This window comes from Kogia breviceps, chromosome 10, assembly GCF_026419965.1.
Source record: "Kogia breviceps isolate mKogBre1 chromosome 10, mKogBre1 haplotype 1, whole genome shotgun sequence".
Taxonomy (NCBI): domain Eukaryota; kingdom Metazoa; phylum Chordata; class Mammalia; order Artiodactyla; family Physeteridae; genus Kogia; species Kogia breviceps.
Genome location: NC_081319.1, coordinates 68,513,709 through 68,523,673, shown reverse-complemented (window position 1 = coordinate 68,523,673; position 9,965 = coordinate 68,513,709). Strand labels below are relative to the sequence as shown.

The 9,965-nt window shown below is 59.2% G+C and overlaps 1 protein-coding gene and 1 long non-coding RNA gene across 6 annotated transcripts in view; one reads left to right on the top strand and one right to left on the bottom strand.

Moving 5' to 3' along the window:
* Window positions 1-101: 101 nt before the first annotated feature.
* Window positions 102-9,718, bottom strand: HMGA1 (high mobility group AT-hook 1). Of its 4 annotated transcripts, none has more exons than XM_059076474.2 (6): window positions 9,143-9,718; window positions 8,787-8,900; window positions 5,405-5,583; window positions 3,505-3,588; window positions 2,788-2,838; window positions 102-1,458 (listed from the first exon to the last, which is right to left on the bottom strand). In XM_059076474.2, the coding sequence occupies exons 3-6, from the start codon at window positions 5,537-5,539 to the stop codon at window positions 1,405-1,407; spliced, it is 324 nt and encodes a 107-aa protein (XP_058932457.1). In that variant the 5' UTR covers window positions 5,540-5,583; window positions 8,787-8,900; window positions 9,143-9,718; the 3' UTR covers window positions 102-1,404. The 4 variants fall into 4 exon arrangements, with proteins under 4 accessions (XP_058932457.1, XP_058932460.1, XP_066862152.1 ...); XM_059076477.2 differs by having other exon boundaries at window positions 5,438-5,583; window positions 9,143-9,292; XM_067006051.1 differs by lacking the exon at window positions 2,788-2,838 and having other exon boundaries at window positions 9,143-9,263.
* Window positions 4,876-9,965, top strand: part of LOC131763832 (uncharacterized) — a 31,490-nt gene continuing 26,400 nt past the window's right edge. The window contains exon 1 of one of the 2 annotated variants that reach the window (XR_010835052.1): window positions 4,876-4,974. This is a non-coding gene — a long non-coding RNA (uncharacterized lncRNA). Of the gene's footprint in view, window positions 4,975-8,792; window positions 8,975-9,965 lie in introns of those variants that run through there. The other variant, XR_010835053.1, reaches the window with a different exon arrangement.

The following is a 9,965-nucleotide window of genomic DNA, read 5'->3' as shown; positions in this document are numbered from 1 at the left end:
TGGAGCTGACACCAATGCTTTTTCTTCTTCCTCCCCCACCCACTAGACCCTTGGTTTGTCCACCCTTCCCTATTCCAGGCACCCATCACAGAAAGACTCAGTCCAGAAAAGGATATTTTTTTTATTCAAGTAACTGCAAATAGGAAACCAGAGGGGGGGGGCCCCAGGCTGGGACAAATAATGGCTACCTCCTCCCTGACAGAACAGGGGGAGAAGGTGGCCCCTACACCCGACAGTCAACACAGGCCCCCCTCCTTACTCTGCTGCAGCATCCTAGGGGCAGGGCCCCACCTTCCCTGGGACTGGGGTAGTCGGTAACCCAGCCTGCTTTGCCCCAGGCCCCTTCCCCTAAGAGCATCTTGGAGGAGGGGAATGTGGGCAGAACAGGAGGCAATGAGGATGAACATTTGGCGCTGGTAGCAGCAGCAATGATGGATGTCTAAGAATGAAACATTGAACAAAAAACAACACAACTGTCCAGAGGTAGTTTGTGAACAGAGGGAAGATGGAACCAGAACCTTGGGGGGTGGGGAGGAGCAGAGGGTGGGAGTGGGCAAGGCTAGCTCCTTGTTATTAGTGCCCCGAGTGAGGGAAGGAAGGGAAACCCAGGTCTAGAGTGGAAGCAGACAGGGACAGGGAATGGCTCTAGCCTGCCACCGGGAGCCCAGGCAGGCCTCCTGGGCCTCACCTGGATAAAGGTGACTCTGCATTTTCACCACTGCACTGGATTCCAGGGTGAGGGCAAGGTAGGTTGGAGCCTGCTTAGAGCGGGGAGGGGGCTTAAACTTAAACCCCTCTTGCCTGCCTTCCTGTGCCCCCAAGGGGGCGGCCCAACCTCCTGCAGGGACTAGGCAAGGTGGGAAGGAAGCAAAGGGGGTGTGAGCCACCCCTGGTGAGACACAGCTTGGTCGGGGGCATCTGAGGCCAATCACCCCTCTCCAGTGGCCACACCTGCTGCCAATAGTACAGTGGGAGTGGGGCATGTCAGAATGAGATGGGGCTTGCGCCCCTTTTTAAGGCCAGGGGAGCCCTCCCAGGCCCCTTAATGGGAAGCCAGAGGGAAGAGTCGGGGATTAGAAGGGACCCCGAAACCAAGAACCCAGCCAGCAAGGTCCCCACACTGAGGGAGTGGGGATGCAGCAGCGCGGGAGCAGCTAAATGGGAAGTCAGGCGCGTGGGTCAGGGGTCGCTGGGACCTGAAATCAAAGGAAACTGCTCCCGACTCGGGCCCCGGGGGCCCTGCGGCGGCGGCTGGTGTGCTGTGTAGTGTGGTTGTGAGGGCGCAGGTGGGTGGCGGTGACACGAGAGCCTGGGGGAAGGGGTGGGGGCGGTGGGAGCGGAGCGGAGCTGTCCAGTCCCAGAAGGAAACTGCTCCTCGGTGAGGGAGCGGGCGGCACGGCACGGTCACTGCTCCTCCTCTGAGGACTCCTGCGAGATGCCCTCCTCTTCCTCCTTCTCCTGCAGGGTGGGCAGGGCCATCAGCAGGAATGCCAGGCCTGCCCCCCTCCTCCGCCACCCCCCAGGGGCCAAGCTCGCCCCCAACCCCTCCCCGCACTCCCTGGCTCTCCAGAAGGGGGATGAGTCAGGGCTGAGTGTGTGGGTGACTCAGCAACCTCCACGGCCCAGTTTCATTCATAAAAAAGGAAGAATTTAAAGGGAGGGAAAAAAAACCACACACATGCTGCTCTCACACAGAGCCAGGCCCCTTGGCCCCCAGGCCCATGGCAGGGGTAACCTGGCAGAGATCAGGGCACCACTGAGCTCGAGGAAGCGAGGAAGTGACTGGTTCTCGGGCGGGGGAGGAGAGGAGGCAGCCAGGGAGAGGAAATGAGGAGGGAAGGGGTGGCTGGAGGCTGCATGAGCCCCCCTGGTGGGTGCAGGGGAACCGAGTGACCTTGGCCTGCAGGGGCAGCTGCTGGGCTGCGGAGCGGTGGCCACAGGCTGACCCCAGGCCAGGGCGGGGAGGAAGGGGAAGTGTGTGCCGCCGGGGCTCACTCACTGGGCGGGAATGTCGGGACACCACACGGGGCCCCCGTGCCAGGCACAAACTCCAAAACAACTTGTTTCCTGTTACTCACTCCTGGGGCCCAGCCAGCACCCCGAGCCCCCCTCACCCGGTGGTGGCTCGGCTCACGCTCGAGGAATGAACGCCTCAGGGAAGACAGGTTGGGGACAGTAAAGGGCTGGGAGAGCCCTCACTGCAGTGGACCCCCTGGAGGCATCTCCTGGCTCAACCTGCCTACTTCCATTACCAGCTATTGGGGCCTAGAGATGGACGGCACCTCCCTGAGGAGGGAGCTCCCTGGGGCATCGCACCTCAACCCCCACCCAACGTGACCCCCCTCGCCCGCCCGCCCAGGCCTGAGCTCCTTTGCTGTTCCTTAAACCTCCCTTCGTCCTCATTTCTATAATGGCGGAGGAAGAGAAGAAACACTAGTAGCTGACCTCCAAGTTCACCCTAGAAGTTCTGAGTCTGTTCTAGAAGCAGAGGAGGGAGAGACAGGGACCACCCCCAGTAGGGCAGTACAGGGAGTCTGGTCTGGTTTGTACCTGGGACCCCTCACTTCTCATGGACACAGCCCTTTAAAAGCCCTGGGCTGGGTGCCAGGAACCCTGAGCTCTGGACGAATCCCTTCCCCTCTCCGGGCCTGGTAAAACATGAAGTCTCACCATTCCTGGCCCTGCGGGTCAGGGAGAGCCATGTTCCTATGTGGGCATAGGATGGGGCATCTCTCACTCTTAACAGCCTCCCCAGAAAAGCCAAGCTGCCGCCACCTGTTCACCTACCAGTTTTTTGGGTCTGCCCCTTGGTTTCCTCCCTGGAGTTGTGGTGGTTTTCTAGACGGTCAGAGAAAAGATCCACTAAGTCAAAGATGTTCCTGACAGTGCTCACCCAATGACCAGTGCCCTGGATGGTGAGGGAGGGCAGGGAGGGGCAGAACTACCTTCCTCTGCTCGGGGCAGCCCAGGACTCTCAGCCCAGCAGGCCCACCCGAGTCCAGCTGGTGATGACTGGCCAGCCACACTACCCCCCCAACCCCAACATACACACACGCCCCCCACTCCCTCCTCCACCCATGACTCAGAGGATATGAGTCGTGTCTTAGAAAAAATAAAATAAAAAACAAAACAACTTCTCTGAAAGGCTGATGCCACTGTAGATCTGGCCTTCCCTGCTTCTCCCCACTCCCTCAGGAGCCAGGGGGCCTCCGGGAGAAAAGGTGACATTCTCAGCCCAGGAGCTGCCCCTTCGCTCCTCCCAACTCGCCTCTCTCCAGACCAGGAAAGCTGTGGGACATCTGACTCGATGTCCCCATTGTCCTGGGCAGAACAAACGCTCCAGAAGTGAGACCTCAGTCATTGCCCCACTCTCTTCAATTAGCAAAGACACATCATCCCCCATATGCCAGAGAAAAAGAGGGTGCCAAGAATGAGGACAAGCCAGCCCTTTCCCAGACCTCCTATAGCTGCTGTTGTGGGGAGAGGGCCCTCCTCAAGCCTCACCCGGGTCTTGGCAGCGCCCTTGTTTTTGCTCCCCTTCGGTCGGCCCCGAGGTCTCTTAGGTGTTGGCACTTCGCTGGGCTCCTTCTGCAAAAACAGATGGGGCAGTCAGGGACACAGAAGCCACCTGTCCCACCCTTTTCAGGACAGAGCCCTCTGCCCCAGCCCAGCAGAATTAAGTCTGCAAGCCATCCCCCAACTCTGGAATCCACAGGAATCATAGCAGGCAGCCCTTGGGATTCAGGTTCTCCGTCTGAATATCTTTTGCGAAGTCTCTCCCCTTGCTTCCCTATGACAACAAAATGACAAGAGGCCAGAAGGCCTCTGGGAAGGGTGTCATGGGGGCAGAAAGACACTCTTAGGCAGCTCTGTCCACATGCCAGCTCGGCCACTGACTAGCTCTAAGATCTTGGGCAAGACACTTAATGCTTGAGCCTCAGTTTCCCTCATCTGTAAATGGTGACAAGACTTACCTTGCAGAGTGTCACAAAAACTAAATGAAAAATGTACAAGTGTCCAGCACTGGGCTGTGATCATTGCCCACCCCCTCAGATGATGCAGAAGAGGGGAAAGGATCCCCCTTCCCCCTAGAGGGAACCTACAGCCTCTACCTGCAAACCAGACTCCCTTCAGGCTGCGTCCTAGGGAGAAGGAGTTATGTTCAGATCTCAGAACCCCAGAGATCCCTGTCCGTTGGCGCCGCTGAAATTTTAATAAGCCCGAGACAGAATAAAAAACTGCTACATAATGCATAGAAGCTGGGCAGCAAAGGCACATCAGCTATGGTTTCCCAAGACGGCTGCCTGGGGGCTCTTCATGGTCCAGTAACCCAACACCCGTTCTCTGACACCCCCACTGACCACAAGCTAACAGGCGGCAGGGGTGGGCCTAGGGAACGAGACTAAGAGGATGAGCTCCCCACACACAAACTGTGGGCTCTGAAAGAGGCAGGTGAATTCCACCACCCGTCAAGACTCCTCATGGATCCTGAATCAATACAGGCCTCTCCACCTACAGATGGAGGGTGACACCCAGGGCCCGGTGGACACAAGCTGCCTGACGTGTAAAGAACAAGGATCGACCTCAACTGCTTTCCTCTCCTCTGCCCCAAGAAAGGGAAGTAATGGGGCTTCACCAACAGCTGCCCCTTACGTGGGGATACCTGCCCCTCTGTGAGAGAAACTAAGATCTCTGCCATGTAACAGGTGGTCCCCACAGCATGATTGGCCAAACTCCCTGGGGTGCCCACAGTGCCAGGCTGGCCTTTTAACCCACGGGATCTTTGTGAGGGACAGAACCAGGGCTCTCAGTCACTCTGCCACCAACTCCCCAACATTTTAAGCTTCTTGGGCTTCCATTTCCTTTTACAGAGCTGGGGCAAAGCCCAATCCAGGGCCACTCAAGGAAGCCCGTGAACAGGTGCTGGCCCAGAAACTGTTACTGTCCTGTGATGAGAAACTACAGAAACATACGGTAAGTATTTAGAAATCTTCACAGTAAATTAACAAAGTACTATCATGTGCAGTGAATATAATAACAAAAAACACTGGGCTTACATTATGTAAATGTTCACATTTCTATACCTCATCTTTACTGTTTCATAAATGCACTGGTCCACGATGGACTGGAAATAAAGGGTGGGTGGTTTACCACTGTGTATAAGCACTGACTGGCCTGCGTGACAACAGGGTCACTTCTGGCTTGGACTTTCGGGCTTGGGCTCAGGGCTCCCTCGGGCTGCACTTCTCTCCCAGGCTCTCAGGCACCAGGGATGCATGGGTGTGTGGGGAGAACACACGTGTACAGGAATGACGCTGAGCCCTGCAGTACTGTTTTCACCTGCCAAGATGCCTGGCACCTCCCTAGCCCAAAGGTAAACCAAGGCAAAGGTTGGGACACCCACCTGACTCCCTACCAGCGCCGTCCCGGGACTCACCGGAGGCTGCTTGCGCGGCCTGCCCCGCCCTCGCTTCTCAGTGCCGTCCTTTTCCTGCTTGGAGGCCAAGGGCTGGCTGGACTTCGAGCTCGACTCGCTCATCTTCCCTTGTCGGCAGAGCAGGTGGAGGAACGACGGCTGGGATGCTGGGAGGCAGGAAAAGTTGTTTTAAACAAAACCTCTTGCTTTAGCCATCTCCTTACCCCCTCACCACTCCCACCTTCCAAATGCCCGGCAGGAAACTGCCTGCTCCCAGGGGTCCCCACGATTCCCACCTGGGCCAATGGGGGCATCTGCCCAGCCCAGCTTGCAGCCACAGGGCGGGGCTGGGCCGTTGGCCCTAATCAGCTTCTTATCTCCTCTTCAGAACGGCTCTTTGTCGTCCTGCCAGCCCCACAGGGCCTGGGCCCAAGAGCCTAGCCAGCCCAGTCCTGGCTGTGGGTAAGGCCGCCCTGGCAACAGTGTGGGTGAGACGGGGGTCCTCACACTGCCAGGGCCCCCTCCCTCCACCAAGCTGCCCCTTTTCTTCAAGAGAAAACCAAGCCTGGGTAGCTCGCAGGGAACAAGGGAGGAAAGGTAAGCAGAGAATGAGCCCTGGGCATCTGGCAGCCATAGACATCAATCCCCGGCCCACCTCGTCCACGGTACTGCCCATCTGCCAGAGCCCCACCAGTTCTTTCCGCTGCTCTCTCCCTGGGTAAAAGCTTTGGGGGTTCAAAGATGGGGACGATTTGGGAAGAAGGGTGAAGGGGGTTAAAACTGCAGTGGGTGAGGTGGGAGAAGGAACAGAAACCCAAAGCTGAAAGGTGAGTCTCCTCTTCCCCCTTGCCCGCCCCCACCCACCTGGAGTCAGATGAGATCTTTCTCTTTGATGCCTCCTTACACGAGGGTCAGGGACTTGTCCAACTGAGAGGGGCCCTTGTAACAGATGCTAGCTGACTCCCTGAAGCCCTAGCAGGGCTGATCCTAAAAGCTCCTTGGTACTTTCTAGCATCTCCCCTCTCCTTAGAGGTCTGTTTGGGCTTCATCAGCCCTACTAATATAGAATTTACCTGAACCCCACCCCCTGCAAGGAGTATTTGGGAATCTGTTCCAGAGGCTGAGAAAGGGCAGTGAGGGCCCTCACACCCCCATCCCTGTCCTCCCCGTTATTATCCCCAAGTTACAGATAGAGATGTGTCCTAGGAGGCCTATGGTTCCACACCTCCCTCATAACCAATCCCTGGCTGCCCTTGGCAAAGGGTGGGCCCAAGTGGCTCCACTTCTGAAAGCCCCTCAATCTACAAAATGTGGGTAATGATAAAGCACCTGCCTCACCTACCTCTCTAGACTGTGGCAAGGATCAAACCAGGTAAAAGTTAAAAACGCTTAAACAACAGAAAGCTTCAGTCCAGATCAAAATGAGAACTAGAACGTTTGAAAATGACTTTCTTTCCCCTTTTCAGATTCAGACAATTTCCAATTTTAACCCAATGAGAGGAAAGACCGTTTTTGCAAACTTGTGATCGTTAGAGGGCCTGAGGCCCCTGATGCTCAAGTACTGAAATGCTCCAGACGGCGGGACTTTGGTTATTATTCCATTTTATAATATTTCAGACTTGAAGACCCTTTTAAACAAGGTGGTTGGTGATTTATCCTGCTCCATCATTAGTGGCTTGGCCTGCTCTGTAATTGCAGGCAGTGATTAGAATCTTATATTACACCACAGGTCCCCCTTCAAAACTAAACATCACAATTAATCAGCTAAATGAGTGCTGACCTCACATGAGGTTTGTTGGAGGCCCCCTCAGAGAGGTGGTTCCAGTTGGGCAAAGCCAGCCCCTAATCCCATAAAGCCTGGGCCAGCCTGCCTGGGGAACCTGGTGGGTATCCCTGGTGTTTCCCCCCACCTCTTGCTGCTGGGGACCCTTTAATCTGCTCACCCCCACCCCAGATCCAGGACTCCAGAGAAGGCAAGGCCCGAGGCCCTCTCTGGTGAGACTAACAAATGCTTGTCTTTTCCACCTGTTTCTGAACATCAGAGAGGCCTGGCTTGGCGAAGCCACGTTAAGGGTCCAACTTCAATCCTTCAATTGGTAATAAGCCCTTTCAGGCCTCAAGCCTGTCTCCTCCACACACTGTGCACGCAGTGTGGGCTCCACAAATGCTGAGGCAATCTGCAGGAATGACTCCAGGAAATCATCCTGGAACCACCTTGTTTTCCCCCAAATAGTAGCCCAGAGAGGGCTGATGAGTTGCCCAAGGTCACAGAGCAAGTTGGCGAGCAGGATGGAGTGGGTTGCTGGCGACCCTTCTAGCCTGCCACTTTCCTTACCCGTCTGGGGGCTGGTAAAGTCCCTGTCGTCCCTGCTGCAGACCCGGGGCCCAGGGTGACACTGCAAGTGTCTGCGCCCGGTGGTTGCAGGTCGGCCGCCGGGACTGGGGGCTAGAGCGCGGGGGGAGGGGCGAAGGCCGCTTTCGCAGGCGCGGGAAACCGGTGCACCCCGACCGCATGCACCGGCACGAGGGTGCACCCAGCCCCACTTCCTGCCAGAGGGGGCACCCAAGCCCGCCTTGGGGCAGGAAACCTGGCGCGTGCGGGGGAGAGGAAGAAAGCCACCTCCGTCCGCGCCCTCCCCGCAAAATAAAGCCCCAGAAAAAAAAATTGAAACGGGGAGTCAAAGGGACTAGTTCCAATAGAGCCCAGCAAAACAGAGAAACCAGTCTGTGGGGTCGGAAGGCAGGCCGGGCCCTGGGGGCTGAAGAGGGGCGGGCCGGGCCAGAGGTGGGGGTCGGGGTGAAGCCCCAAACCCAGGCCGGCGATTCGGCCTCATCTGCGGAGGGGCGCCACGAGAAAGGCCGAGATGGAGTAAGGCCGAATTGCGGGGTTCCTGCCCATCCTCCTCACTTCTAGAACTTCCCCAGGCTGCGGGGGCCACCCGGCCCCCCACTCCCCCCTGTCGCCGCAGCCCGTTCCTCTCCCCGCCCCCCACAACCCAGGCCCGGGCTCGGGCTCGGGCGGGAGCGGCGGCCGCGCGAGGTGCACCGGGCTCCGCCGGGTGCACAACTCGCGCTCGCCGCAGCCGCGCGCCCCCTCCCCCACCGCGCGCTTTTCCCGGGTCCCCGCCCCCCGCAGGGCGCCCGCGGCGCGGGGGAAGGGGTGCCGGTGCCCTCCCCGCGCCGCCGGGCCCCGCCGCCCGCCCCCGCGTCGCGCGGCCCTCCCCCGCCGGCGGCTCGCGCAGCCCCGGCCTGGGAATAAAGCCGGAGGCGCGCGCTGCAGCCCCGGGCGGCTTGCAGGAGGGGCGGCGTGCAGCAGGGGCGCGGGCGCCCCCCTCCGCCGCCGCCGCCGCGGGCCCCGGGGACGACTCACCGCGAGCTCGGCCGCCGGCCTGCGGTGCGCGCTCCGGGCTGCCGGGAGCGACGGTGCTGGGCGCTGAGGACCGGCCTGGCTCCGCCGCCGCCGCCGCTGGTAGCAAATGCGGATCTGAAACCGGGAGAGAGAGCAGAGGCGCTCAGAGACCGCCGCCGCCGCGTGCTCGCCGCCCAGGCCCCCGCGGGGTATTTATATGTCATATCCAGGCGGGGGGACAAAAATATTCCCCCTCCCCCGAAGGATGGCGAGGGGCAGGAAGCTAGGCACGGCCCGTGCGCGGCCTCAATAAATAAATAATTTAATTAAATGATAGATATAAAAAAAAGGAGCCACCGGAGGGGCCGCGAACTCACGCCTTCTTGGAGCCACGCCAGGGCCAGAAATAGCCCGGGCTCGGAGTCCCAATTAGAGGAGCGCAGCCCCGGCTCAGGGGAGCTTAAAAAGAGCGACCCAGGGGCAGGGGGGACGGGCCCGCCCGCGCCAGCCGTGTCACTGAGGGGGGCGGGGCCATGCAAATGAGCCCGGGGATTTAAAAGGGCGGCCGCCCGCCAGCCGCCGCCGCCGCCGCGCGGGTGGGTGTTGAGTGCTGGGGGGGGGGACGAGTGGTGCGGGGCTTCTGGGGGCGGGCGCGCGCGGGAGGCCTGGGCTGGGAACCAGAGGCCACGGCCCACTTCCCACAGTCCCGGCCGGGAGACGTGGGGAGGTGTTTAGAGGGGTCACCAAGGAGTCCTTCGGGGGGGGAGAGGGCGTCCTTACTGCATGGAGTGGGGGGTCCCCGGGAGAGTCACGTCTTGGGGCCTTCCGGGTGTGTGGGCCTGGCGCCCACGGGGCGCGTGGATGTGGGCGGGTGTTGGTGCTTGCGGGGGTCCGTGCGGGCGGCAAGGGTGGAGAGAAACGCGCCGGTTGGAGAATTTCGCGGCCTACCCGCCGCTCCCTTCGCCCAGGTACGCGGCTCCTAGATTTTCCCTGGGCGGACAGGTGTCAGTATGTGCATTTCGGTTCCAACCCGCGTGTGGCTGACTGGTGAAATGCAGGTCTTGTGAAATTCAAACGTGAAACTTGTGAAACCCAGGGTTTAAATTTATTAATGGCCCCGAGTGAACCATAATCACGGTGCAGCCTTCAAGCGAGGCAAACGATTGGCTCCTTTGCAGGTAAACCTGAGGGGAGGGTTCA